Raw genomic sequence first — 14,373 nt, forward strand, 5'->3', positions numbered from 1 at the left:
ACGGACAGAACAGAGGTACCAGGTGGCGCTTAACACACCAAACTGTAGTCAATTAAGACACACAGCTGCAGAGGCTAATCAGCAAGTGAGGTACCATATGCGGATAAAGGAAACGGTGTATAAGGCCTAATTTAACTCTAAATACACCCCAAGAATAGTAAGTAGAGGTAAAGTGTACCAATCCTCAAAAGATTTCGTTATTCAATCATGTATCTAGAGATGGTTAAAAAAAACCTAAAAAAATAATTTTAGTATTATGCTATAACTAAAAAACACAAATACATAACTTTACAAATAAGCTTCATATTCAAATAAAAATACCACTTAAAAATTACTGTCCAAAGTATGCACTTTAACTGAATTATATGTTTGTTTATCATAACTAATTTATAGCTAATCTTGGCGTAGTCTTAGTGGGAAAAAAATAAAAGGGGGAAAATGAAGGGAAGCAGCTCTATAGAATTATAATGGAGTTAGGAAGGAAATGGGAGAAAAGACAGAATACAAAGAACATGAAATTTACCAATCCAGAGGCCACTGCAGTAACTAACGCCACTCGCTTTAAATATCTACCCTGAGAGTCAGACAAGCTGAAATTTTCATTGTAACCACCCCCAAACGGACAGTCCCTCAATCCTACCATGGTATTCTTCAAATAGCAGCATCATATACACTACCAGCTCAACAAATACTTTCTAGTACTTGCTTTGTATATCATGATTTGGTCTGTTACTATCTATCATTCATAGAAATTACATACCTTAAAGCCTACTAAATGCATAGCCGAAATAATTAGCATTTCCACACAGCGGTGTGTGTGTGTGTGTGTGTGTGTGTGTGTGTGTGTGTGTGTGTGTGATTTTAGTAGCTAAATACGGCGCCATGTGCTCCAAGGGGACATGAATGACAGTTTGCAAAACAGCCTGCCTGGCTGAGGGAAAACACTGCTCCTGCTCACATCACCCCGAGGTGAACCGCAGATACTTTTAAATCATCTTGGCCCTAGAAAGGCCTGAGGCCCGCCCTGCGCCCCATGTGGAAGGCTGGGTGACCCCACAGCACCATGCAGTGTGCCCCGCCCCGCTACTGTGGCCCAGGCCTTGTCCAGGTGGCTCTGATGGCGCCCAGGAAGTTGGAGGTGTTCAGGAAGTGCTCATTCAGCTTCAGGCTGCTGAGACCAGGGATGCAGCCACCAGGCCCCTGGGCAGGGCTCTGCTCCCCAGTCTCCACCCGCCCTCTCCGGGGTCTGGGAAAACCTGATGAGCTCTGTTCCCGTCCAGCTTCCCGGTGCTCCAGGCTAGGCGTCAGGCAAAGACGCTGGCGATGGGGTTGGTGCTGGTAGGGTGGCCCTTCCGGTGCTGCTGAGAGGGGTAGGGAACCATCCCATGAGCGGCCTCGATCGTCTTCCCATCCAGGCAGAGCAGCACAGATGCCATCGGGCCAAGGGGGCCTTGGGCAGGATGTCCGACTGCCCATCTCCATCCTAGTTCACAGCCCACACAAAGCCACCTGAAGACCTGGGAACCTGAGCCACCTGTCATCAGAGCTGGTGCTCGTACCAGCTCATGGTCTCGCCTGACCTGGACTTTGTGCTTCTCAGAGGTCTCCTGGAGGCATCCCTGGATCGCCCGTCCTAGGCTTTCAGAACGGTGCTCTGGTGCCCATGTACAGTGACCACTTCCGGATGGCATACGGGAAGCCTGTGTGCAGAGCCCACGGAGGGCGTGTGGGTGCTGTGCATGCCCGTGCCCAGGCCAACGGGAGAAGCTGCACAGCTCCCACTCCTCGGCCCTGCTGCCTCCCTTGGGGTGGGGACCATCTTGAAGTGCCAGCCTGTTCGACCACAAAGTCGGTGGCCTTCTATCGGTCGCATGGGCGGGCCTTCCAATGGTGATGGGCTTGGTCCAGCCAAGGACAAGGCAGGGATGCTTTTGCAGAGGATGGGAGACAGGCCGTGGAGGATGCTCCAGCTGGTCCCACTGGAACTCTTCTAAGGGGCCTGGTCAGGCGACGATGGCACACTGTCAGCCACACTGTAACTTCTGGGTGGCCAAGGCAGACCCGATGGTCCTGGTCATCAGTCTGGTCAAGGTTTGGGCCCAGCTCGAAATACGTACTTGAGCTGGACATCCACGTGGGGCAGGACGAGCTTCTCTTTGATGAACTGCCAGATATGATGGGTCATCTCATTGCTGTCCATCTCCAGCACCGGCTTAGTCATCTTGACCTTGTCGTCGGCAGAGTGGCGCCACGGCTGGTCCTGCAAGTTGGGGCCTGTCGCCCAGGCTGGCCCAGAGCCCGAGTCTCTGCCGAATCAGAGTTCGACCTGCAGGGAACCAGACATCCCCAGCGGGCGAGCGAACGAGCCAGGCAGGCGGGACCCGAGCACCAGCCACTGCTTGGGCTGCCTGGCAGTGCGCTGCCCAGACCTGGCAGTTTCCATACAGCTTTTACTTTAAAAGCTAAAAATTATTTTTCCTTATTTTAGAACCATAACTACTCCTCTTTAGCAAAAAGCTAAAGTGAAGATTCTTTCAGTGAGTCCGTTCTGACCTCCTACAGTGTCCCAGCACCACGCCTGCCAACGTAGAAAAATGCCCGCTTTCAAGTCGTCTTCCCCACTCCAGATTCCTAGTCCTGCTTCTCGTGGAGTGTGTACTTCAGAGTGTTCTAGTGTCACCAAAGGCGTAAACTCTGTGATACTTGCAATTGCTTTTCCCATAAATGCTGCTGCAGGGACTCGACCCTGGTTCCCAGTCCCCTGGAGAGCGGGGTGGCGGAGCTTTCAGAGCGCTGTGGGCTCTCCTGCGAGGAACCTGCACTGTGTATACACTCCCCCGAGTGCACATGATGGAGAAATGTGGGCTGCCCAATAGTCTTTGATGGACAATCTTACCTTTAAAATTAGGGTTCACAAGTTCTTTACGATTGGAACATTGCAGGGCATTTCCATAAACTAAGTCCAAAGCACACAGCAGCAGATGGTAAGAGTTGACCAGGTCATCACTAATCATGGGGAAATTGCCTATACAATTATAAAGAGAGAGTTAAAAGTGCATCAACTTTACAGCCTGCTAAAAATAATTTCTTCCTCTAGTTAAAATGACGTTATATAATACTGTACAAAACAGAATCAAGTGGTACATAAAGTGTTTTGGCAAATTTACATCTTGAAATATTACTTATAGTTTAATAAGTTTCTTAGAGTTTAATGAAACTAAAATTTTACTAAAAATGCCATTTGTTCACTCAGTATTCGTTAAACTAGCATTTAATGCCTACTAGCTGACCAAAATTTTATAATCACCCGTCTGTCTTTTGAAAATTCAGAACACCAACAACTTTATAAATTATCTCAAACTGTAAGAAATTGGTTTATATGAAAATATTTTTCTGTCAAGAAAATCAACAGAATCACTTACATGTGAACAGCTAAAAAAATTATTCATGTAATTATTTTTTCATGTATGTACTTTAAACGACCATAAGCTATAATCAGAATCCTAACAGTAACATTTAAAATACTTTTCTACATATGAACACAAACTCATACGAATGAATGCAACAGGATCACAATGCAAGATATTTAAGATCTAGAGCTAATATCCCACAAAATTGTTGATGCCAGATAATGGAGGAAAAAAACTGAAACCATGTCATTTCTGCAGTGCTGGATTAAGTCTGGCATCGAAAACAATTTTTACAGGCAGTAACCAGCTTCGCTATTCTTAGAAATTAAGGAGTAGTTCTACTTTGGTTAACTCGAGCATATCCCTTTTTGCGTTAAACACTGCTTTTTCATATATATGCTTCATGTTGGCTTTACATTCTTATAACATCAAATGAATTCAATTTAAATACCTGGCAGACATCCGAAATATTTCTAAACCTCAACAGTTTCCCACTTCACGCCTACCCAATGCGCACGTGCGTGTGCATGCATACACACGCACACACACACAAACACACACACACAAACACACACACACTCACACTCAGACACACACACACTGACACACACTCACACACACACACACACACACACTCACTCTGCTTTGTTTCAGGCTTTTTCTCTCCTTCCCACCCAGAAAACTTACCACTTACCGCCCCATATGACGATGAGGAATTCTACTTTGTACCGATGGAAAAATTCAACAAATCAACTTAAATAAATTAATGAGGAAAAAAATATTTTTCTGTTGCTAGAAAGGCAAATGATGCTTAATAGGTTACATATCACATTGCTATAACCACAGTAACTTGCTTGGTTCTGCTATGGATAAGTTTAACACTAAATGTACTCAGTTCCTCAGATGGAAACAGGAAGTGGTAGCATCTATGGTTTCAAGCGACAGAGCTATCACCCTGCAAGCCTGGACTTGTCGCTGGTGTGCACTTGCCGCAGGCGGAAAACCCCCGCACTGCGACCTCTAAGAAGCCCTGACATGCCCTTGAAGATTAGAATCCAAGTTAAACTCCAGGACTGTCCCTAGGTGACATACTTCACATTTCACATCCCAACTTCAGAGTAAATCTCACTGAGATAGTTCATCTTCAATCAACAAAGCAACCTGCTGAACCCCCAGTGCTGGCTTACTTACAGGAAAGATGTGGGTTCGCCTACAAAACAGGGCGCGGCACCTGCGGTCTTCAGACCGCACTGCCCTTGGGAGGACCAGCCCAGGCGTGTCCCTGGCGTGTGCTCGCCACAGGAAGCCGCCCAAGGCCAAGGCACAAAGTGGGCTTATTTATCAAGAAGGAGACCATCTGGGGCGCCCACACCACACAGTGCAGAGAAAGCCATGAGAAAGGGGGCTAGAGGAGAGCGCCTCTCCCCCCAGGTAAGGACCTCAAGAACTGGGATAAACTGCTCTCATAGGAAAGACCCTAGAGCAGGGGTCCTCAAACTACGGCCCGCGGGCCACATGCAAATACAAATATTGTATTTGTTCCCGTTTTTTTTTACTTCAAAATAAGGTATGTGCAGTGTGCATAGGAATTTGTTCATAGCTTTTTTTAAAACTATAGTCCGGCCCTCCAACGGTCTGAGGGACAGTGAACTGGCCCCCCGTTAAAAAGTTTGAGGACCCCTGCCCTAGAGAATCAAAAAAGACCACAGTCCTGGGTTGTGAGGGAGCAAAGGCTGTTCAGACCAAGCGCTTACTACTGACCGAGTAAGATAAAAGTTAACTGCAGAGAAAAACTAGGACACCCTAGTTGATCAAGTGAGACCAAAATCCACACAAGGGCAATACAATTCTTCATAAATAATTTAGATAGTACATTTACTCTCAATTACACATATGCCATAAAAGGCATAAACAAACCAAAAATCCTGGAAGGCAGACATACCTGCCCACGAGCAAGTGACAAAATCAGCATCACACGTTTGATGCCACAGACAGGACAGCAGTTTGCAGGCTCCAAGCCTTTCTGCACTCCCTGCGGTGATCACATCACCTTTGCCTCCTCTGAAGAAACATTCAGTGTGATGGAAGGCAACATATCAAACAGCTTATTTTTGACAGAAGATTCTTCTTTTCAATGAAGCACGCAGCCCAGGGGAGGAAGGGAGAGCTTTCAACTAGCTAGCCAGGAGGGACCAGTATAATCCGAACGGTCAAACAGCAAGAGAATGGGGTGCCGGTCCTTGCTGGAGGGCCTTCACTTCCAGCATGAAACCAAGAGCTGGGAGATCTGGGTTCAAATCCCAGATTTGTTTCTGGGCCTCACTTACCTACTCTTGAAAGCAAGTACGTTGGGGTAGTTGATCTAATAATGAGAATCTCTTTTATTTATGAAACTCCTGCAGCTTTATGATTTTTATTTTAACTTTGCATTTTATTGGGCTATCTTCATGGCAAAGGCAGTCTATATAGTCCAGAAAAAAAAATGTGACTTATGTAACTGTACTTCCTTTTCTTCTTTAGATTAATAAGCATCATTTCTACAGAGAAATACAGACAGGACAAAAAAAAATCTTTTCTTACTGAATGCAGACCTTGGGTAGTTTAAGTGAGATGAGAAAAAAGGGAGAGAAAATAAATAGCATCTAAAGGTACGGATCAGGCCTATTTATCTGAACAAGATGCAGAAAACAATCTGAGCTGCTGAGGATGCTCAGTCCCACTCAACTGAGTAAGACATGTCTCATGGAGAATATAGCTCCAGAGAAAAGCAGAGCCACACTAATGCAGTGGTTCTCAACCTTGGCTGCACATCAGAATCACCTGGGAATCTTTTTAAAATCCTGATTTCTGGGCCTCATCCTCTGGAAATTTTGTTTCTTTGTTATGGGGTGGGGCCACAATGTTAGTAACAAAGAAACAGAATTTCCAGAGGATGAGGCCCAGAAATCAGGATTTTAAAAAGATTCCCAGGAGATTCTGATGTGCAGCCAAGGTTGAGAACCACGGCACTAATGTGTTTTCAGTCCATAATTCAGAAGAATCGGTTTGGATAGAAAAGACACTGTATAAGAACAGAACTTAAAACTTTTCCATTTAATAAGAGAAGTTTTGGATCTTATAAAGAAATCCAAAAGACTTTTATGACAAGACAATACTTAAAAAAAGAACCTGTGACTAAAACCATTGAGAAATTTTTCAGTGAGAATCTTTTCCTGATACACATTATAGGCTGACAAAAGTAGTACCCAAACATTTAAATAAACTAACACCTCGATAAATACTATTCTTTTCTTACCTTTCGCATATATAAAAAGCACCCAACAAAAGTGGAAAATTTCAGACACGGTACAGGGCTGTCGCCTGTGGGGAGAAAGAAGTCAGAAGGTAACAGACAAATTCGTGAGAGACACCACAAATGCCTGAAACTTAGGGGAGAAACCAAACCCCCAGTCAGACGCAGTGAGAGCAGACTCGCTCCACAGGGAAAAGGTGTAAGTTCTACTCCGACCCATGTTGGTAAGGATGAGCTGGGAGCCAGGGAAAGAGCTCAGCTCAGAAAGAAGGTTCTAAACAGCCACAAAGGCTTTTGGAGGTCAAGAAGGTAGGGCAGAAAGCAAATGAGCAGCGGCAGTTCTATCAGAGACACCGGCAAGGCTACCGCTGCGTTAAGACCCACGTACGCAGTCAGATATCCCCCCAATGTTTTCCCTCCATCATTGCTGCTGAAATGTAAACCTTGTCGCTAAAAACATTCCAGATTATTTATGTCAAGTCCCACGGGACTGCTTAATGTAAATTCTGGGCTGCCTATCATTCCTTGCACTTCCATTATTAAGCATCTGTTGTATTTTGCCACGTTGTCTGCTCAGAGGTTCAGACCTGTTTTGAGCTTGGCTTTTCTGCTAAAACCCTGAGGTGTAGATAAGACATCTGTTGCCTCCACATCCCAATAAACCCATTGTAACACAGGGCTCCAATGAGAAGAGCCGCAGTCTGAGGCTTAACCCCGCGCTGTCACTCTGGACAAGCACTCAATGCCAGGGTCCTGCCTTAAAAAGCAGCTCCCTGGCCACAGGCGGTGATAAACTATCTAGTTTTGATGGCTGCCAAGAGAAAAGCCAAACTTTTAGCTTAACATGCAAGCCACTCTAAAAACTGGCTCTATAAGGTGAGGACCCAAGAGCCAATTGGTTAGAAGGCTTGATCCTCACTGTAGTGGTCCCCTTCTCTGCACAGGGTTCCTCCAAAACCTCTGGGGGAGTCTTGAAACTGCCATAGTAAAGAACCCTACATATTCTATGCTTTTTTCCTACATATACACACATGCCTTTTCACTTAATGGAAACCATTTTTACGGCTTCTCTTTGGCATATTTGTATTGCCTGCATCACTAACCTTGTCCTTTGGGGCCATGACTTATGTAAAATAGGGTTAAAGTGATACCACGTCAGTCATCTGATAACCAGAGACTGCAACTAGGCAGGGTGGGGAGCGTGACAGCCTGGGTGAGCTAGCCACAGGGATGACTCACATCCCATGGGACAGAGGTGACTTCATCGTGCTTCTCAAAATGGCACAGTTCAGAACTTAGGAATTCTTTATTTCTGGAATTTTCTAGAAACTTTAATATTTTCAGACCACAGTTGACCGTGGGTAACTGAAGCCAAGGAAAGGGAAATTTGGGATAAGGAGGAAACTGTTTTATCTCCCAATTCACCTACCGAAATCCTTCCCACCATTGAAGACCTTACTTATTCCACGGAACCTTAGCTGACTGGCCCATCCCCAGCAGTTTATCTGGGCCTCCGAAGTCCTACATATCTATTACCTTTTGCATCTCTGTACACCTCCTCTCCCCTGTATAGTAGGCCCTCAAAAGACAGTGACTGGGTTTGTTTTTTAATACTAGTATCCTACGTTACATGTCACACAGTAAATTCTCAATAAGCACGCAGTGGCAAACTTCTAAAGGCTGATGTGGGTGACACACACTGTAGAGTCAGGACAGGCAGACTATGTGAGTCGCAGTAACAGCCCGCACTTCCTCACCGTGTGACCTCAGCCAAATTACTTCACCCCTCCAGGGCTTATTCCCTCACCTCTACCAAGAGTGTCAACCTCATAAACGCGCCATAGGGATTCATTACAATAATACACGTTTAAGGCTTAGAAGAGTCCCTATCTCATAATACTCACTAAATGGTATGCATTATTAGTACTATTAGCCAAAAGTACTAATAAAACGTATACCGGGTAAATATATATGTAAAATTTTAAAATAAAGTGTCTTACAATTTCCTTAGGATTAGTTGGTATATATATATATATATACCCTAATAAATATCAAAGAAAGTACATTTTCTACAACACTGCAAAGAAAGAAAATAATCTGTATCTTTCTATGAATGATCACATCAGTGTTGCTCAGACTCTATCCAAATTTTAGAATACTTAATTTTAAATAGTCAATTCTCTAAAAAACTTCAAGGAAACTAGGTGAGCTGCTTCCATCTCAGTGGGGTCAACTATAAAAATGTACAGCTTGTTTTATTTTTAAAAGCTACTTACTTACTGCAAACATCCTTCACAATTTGGGGAAATTTTTATGTCAAAAAAGAAGCAAACACTATTCATTCACTTACATTAACTCCTTTCCCCTACTTTTCTTGTCAGCATTTCTCTAGTTCTATTTTAGGAACAAATTTCCATTTCTACTTTTTAAAAAAACTTTTGTGGTAAAAGTAGAGGATTTGCATCCCATAATTGTGCTTATCTATCTGGAAACATGGAAAATATTGGGTCAAAGTTAAGTTTGTAGGCTTTCAGACATGATCAGAAAGCACAAGTTCATAACAATTTCTGCTCCGCACTGACCACCACCCCCCCAATCCAACTTCTGGACTCTTGATTGGTTTTAAATATCAAAATACACAGAGAATCCACTTCATGGGGATTACTTAGTACTCAATTTGACATAAAAGTCAAATAACAGAAATTGTTGGTATATATTATAATAGAGAAAATGACAGAGATAGTCAATATTGTCAGTAATAGAAAATCAAGTAGTCAAATTCTATACCCAAGTCAAATATTTTGGTGAAAATATCTGTGTTCTGACTTTTGCATATTTGGTTGCTTAACTGAAAAGTGAAAGTTTGTATGAACAGGGGTTTCATACATTTTGCAATATGAAAGAAGCCAAAGTGTTCATGGCTAACATGTAGTGAAAAGCAAGAAATTATTATCAAAAGAAAATTACAGGAGAAAAATATTGTTTATGAATCATTTGTTTTTCAAGACTAAGCAAAATAAACTATAGGACAAAATGCAAGGGTTCAAAACTGGCCCAGACAGACGCCAGCAGAGAGATGCGTACCGGTGCTTTCTTCCTCTTTGTGGCCGCGGCTGCTCCTCCTGAGGGTATTTGAAAACGTCCTGAAAAATGGGCTCGTATTTCTTAAAAATGACAGCAGACACGGTGAAGTTTCTTTCCAATCTCTCAGTCCGTTCTCTGAAATCTTGGGGTAGATTTGCCATCTCTTCCCATTTCTTCATCTTGTTAAAAAATTCAATCAAGCTAATATTAAAAATAAAAAAGATATTTTCTAAATTAACACAAGTATACAAACAATTAAAAGTAAAGAAAGATTAAGTCATTGAATTATATTACATTTATTTATTTATTTAGGGCCAGAATGGTGAATTATATTACTTTTAGACAGGAAAATCAAAACTCCTGCCTCTGACTAGCTTAATCTCCTACAGAATTTCTTTGATCTTCAGAATAAACTTTTATTCTCACAGTACTCTAAGTTTTATTTACAAAATTGATTAAAAAAAACAAATAATTAACCAGAGTAACGCAACCAACATTCATGTATCCGACTGCCAGATTTCACAAATATTAACATAGGGAATACATTTTGCCATGTCTGCTTGTTCTATAGAAACAGCCAAAGTTCCCATTTGTACTGTCCCTCAATCTCATTCCCCACTCTTCTCTCCCTAAACATCATTCTGAAGTTAGTCTAAATCTTTCCCATCCGTACTTACTAGAGTTACTATATGGATATACTTGTATTCATAAACAGTAAGCAAACCTTTTGTATGAATGATTGTAATCTATAATAATAAAAGCATAATATGCTAATTAGACCAGACAGCCGGAAGACCTTCCGGACGTCCTTCTGGATGAAGCTGTGGTGGCAGGGGCCGAGGCAGAGTTGGTTAGGGACGATCAGAGAAGGCAGGAGAGTGGTTAGGGGCGATCAGGCAGGCAAGCGGTTAGGAGTAGTGGTCCCGGGTTGCAAGAGGGCGCAGGCCGGGCTGAGGGACCCCCGAGTCCACGGGATTCATCTACTGGGCCTCTAGTTCTATATAATAAGTAGCATTTTGCAGCTTGCTTTTTCATTCAATAATGTTGCCGAGTTAATGTTGATACATGTAGATCTAATTCATTCATTTTAAGTATTCCTTCATATGAACTACCATGAATTTTTGCATTCCCCAACCAATTGAAATTGAGGTTTCTAACTTTTATTATAACCAAAAATATTGTAATGAATACATTCTTGTACCTAAGAATTTCTTTACCAACTAGCCCAGAAGTAGAATTGAGTCAGAGAAATGTGCATTCTCAACTTTACCAGAAATGTGCCAAATTTCCCACTGAAGTGGTCTGTCAATTTATTCTCTCAGCAATGCACACCAGTAATATAGTTTCTCTTTCCCTACATAACAACCAATATTGGATTTATCAGACTTCAAATTTCTCCAATCTAATGAGTATAAAATGCTTGGTTTGTTTTTTACTGTGACTTCAGCTCTTTATGCACTGCCTCTTGTTCTTAGGTTTAAACATTACTCAGAATGGAGTTAGTTCCAAGTCAATAAATAGACTACAGCTAAATATTACATTTCTTGATAATTATTTTAATAGTGATTTTTAAAACCACTAGGTCCGTAAATTATTTACCTTCCAAAATGCAAAACATCCCCTTTCCACCAATCTTCAATAAGTCATAGAAAAAATTCACCCACAAGGCACAAATAATAAATGTCATAATTCAATTACACAACCAACAGAAAAAGCATTTCTGCCTCTTCTTGAAAGCATTATCTGACCCTTTTTATAACTGATTATAATACTGCTGCTTATCTCCCAACTAGGAAACTTAGAAGCACTTACACATTCCATACACATTACGATACAAGTCCTGCGCACGCAGTTTGGAGTGTAACAGCATGTAGTATTTTATTAACTTTTCAATCTAGAGTATTTCCCAAGGTTTCTCAATATCCTTATTTAGAATTCTTCAATATTACAGAACGAGATAACCTTCTAATAGCAAACTCTTCATACACGTGCCTGCTATAGTAGTCACACTATTTTTCTATTCAAACAGTTACCTCTGCTCTGAGCACCGCAGGAGTCTGGTTAAAGACACATAGTTTCCTTCAGCTGTCCCTTTGCTTACAGTTGGCACAGATTTTCTGCAAGCCACATATAAGGCACATGCCAACCAGTGAAGATCATTTCCCTACAAAAACAAATGAAAATTGTTACTTAATGAGTTATATATATGTATATTTCAGTATAAAATTCTTATGTTTAAACTGAAAGTGATACTTATATGTTTGGGGAACTGTATTTTCAGTGATGGCCCTATTCTATGTGCTCATCTTTTTTTTTTTTTTATACTCACCTGAGGATATTTTTTCCATTGACTTTCTTAGAGAGAATGGAGGGAAGAGAGGGGACGGGGGACATCCACGTGAGAGAGACACATCAATTGGTTGCCTCTGGTTCCCACCCAGACCAGGATATGGATGGAGTCTGCAACCAAGGTAAGTGCCCTTGACTGGGAATCGAACCCATGACCCTTTGGAGCATGGGCCAACGCTCTAACCACTGGGAAAACTGGCCAGGCCATGTGCTCTCCTTATAATGGCATTCTTCCACTGAGAGGAGCGGTCTGTGTCTGTGTTCCCTCCCTTTGAACTGGCTCAACCAACAGCACAGGTCAAAGGGTTACTATGTAACTTTCAAGGGCATAAAAGGCAATACAGATTCCACCGGCTCTGTCAGGACCTGTGCCTTGGGAGGCCCAACCTGGGAGTAGAACACCTCCGGCAAATTACTTAACCATCACGGAGGCTCCATTTTCTTATCTGCGGGCTGTGAGAATGGAATGAGCTACAAATATGAAGTACAGAAAAATACAAGGAATCAAAAGATAAACTCTGTAACCAGTATTCTGTATTAAGTATCACATTCTCTTATAGCATACCTGGCTACAAGTTCAAGGCAGGGGTTTTTAAGTTTTGTACCCGGGTCTATTCCCAGCACCTACAATAGTGCCTGGCAAAGAATTGGTTGGTCAAAAAATATTTAATACATGAATAAATATTAATTTATTGCATAAGCTGCGCTAAGACTCTGAGACTAACGTCATAAAAAATGAAGTAATCACACATTTTCAAAAATGACTTACTAACCATCTATTATTGTCACTTGCTTATATAGCACTGGACTTCACCTCTATGAATTGAAATACCCCAACTGCATGGTGATAATGCTTGTTCTCTATAATTTACAGGATTATCAAGAGGGTACAATAAGAGCTTATTTGGAGGCATTTATGCGCATCACCAAAAAGAGTCCTTCTCTCTGCCTGACCCCAGGAACCACTGGGAAATAAATAGGAACATGGCCTGTACAGCCGGGTCACCTAAGTATCCTCGACGACTCTACAGCACTAACCATGCGAGTATGTGCTAGAAACTACACGTTACTACCTTACTTAGCCCCCAGAACAGCTCTGTGACTTAGATGCATATATCTCAATTGTACCTATCACAAAATTGGAGTGGTTAAGTAATTTGTCCAAAAGCACCCAGATCTGTCAAATACTTAAAGCCACTATAGTACTAGCGTTTCTTTCTTCCTGGGCATATAACAATGAGGAGGAAAAAAACAAAAAACGGAATTCAAATCCTATCCATGAGAAAACTACCCTGACTGGCTTGGCTCAGTGGATAGAGCATCGGCCTGAGGACTGAAGGGTCCCAGGTTCGATTCTGGTCAAGGGCATGTACCTTGGTTGCGGGCACATCCCCAGTAGGGAGTGTGCAGGAGGCAGCTGATCGATGTTTCTCTCTCATCGATGTTTCTAACTCTCTATCCCTCCCCCCTCCTCTCTGTAAAAAAAAAAAAAATCAATAAAAATATATTTTTAAAAACAACTACAAAAATCACCTTAGTGGCACATACGTAAAAACACCTCGGTCTGAGATGGCCTTTCCCTCCAGGGCCTACCTGCCCGCCTCCCTCTCTCCAAAACCTGTCACACAACCTGTGAACGTCACGTGGCTTCCTGTTTGACGGCTGCCAGTTCGGGCGGGGAAACAGCTGATAAACAACCCGCACTTCCGCGTCCCTTCCCATTGGCCCGCCACGGGGCGGGGCTTGCGAGCCTCGAGCCTCACTGGCTACAAAGAGCTTTTTTTTTTTTTTTTTTCTCCTCAGCAGGCCCCGTCCGAAGAAAGGGGCACAACCACCAGCCTAAATCACCGGGACTGTCAGAGCCCAGGGCAGTGTCGGGGGGCGGCCCAAAGGGGTTCAAGGTCGTCCCGGCCCTGCCTTCCGAGTGACACCGGGGGCGGGGGCCCGGCGTGTGTCTACATCCCGGCGGGCGGGTCGCCCGTTTCATCCCATGGACGGTGGAGGGAACCCCCCTCGTCCCCACGTACGTGAGCGCGCGGCCCCACACCTCACGCGCGGATTCGAATAGCTGGGCAGAGGCGATGAGGTTCCGCGGAAAAGGAGCCGAAGGAGGGGACCAGAAACCCCAACATCGGGCGACTCGCGGCGCCCCCACGGGCAAGCCCCTCCCCTGCTCCGTGCGGTCCCCGCACCCGCACCTGTTCCTTCTGCCGACCAGGTGGCTGTCAATTTGGAGCC

General features: G+C 43.3%; 1 protein-coding gene and 1 pseudogene across 6 annotated transcripts in view; both read right to left on the bottom strand.

Annotated features, from left to right (window-relative positions):
* The window catches only part of RBL2 (RB transcriptional corepressor like 2), a 53,856-nt gene that overhangs the window by 38,830 nt on the left and 653 nt on the right, over positions 1-14,373 (bottom strand). For 4 of the 6 annotated variants that reach the window (XM_059668053.1, XM_059668055.1, XM_059668054.1 and 1 more), the window contains exons 2-5: positions 11,820-11,950; positions 9,787-9,987; positions 6,706-6,770; positions 2,897-3,025 (exon numbers count right to left, since the gene is read on the bottom strand). In XM_059668053.1, coding sequence (XP_059524036.1) covers positions 2,897-3,025; positions 6,706-6,770; positions 9,787-9,987; positions 11,820-11,950 — 526 coding nt within the window. Of the gene's footprint in view, positions 1-2,896; positions 3,026-6,705; positions 6,771-9,786; positions 9,988-11,819; positions 11,951-14,373 lie in introns of those variants that run through there. The other 2 variants (XM_059668057.1, XM_059668058.1) reach the window with 2 other exon arrangements.
* LOC132217584 (isocitrate dehydrogenase [NADP], mitochondrial-like) lies at positions 3-2,890 on the bottom strand (annotated as a pseudogene).

Source organism: Myotis daubentonii, chromosome 15 (assembly GCF_963259705.1).
Source record: "Myotis daubentonii chromosome 15, mMyoDau2.1, whole genome shotgun sequence".
Classification (NCBI taxonomy): domain Eukaryota; kingdom Metazoa; phylum Chordata; class Mammalia; order Chiroptera; family Vespertilionidae; genus Myotis; species Myotis daubentonii.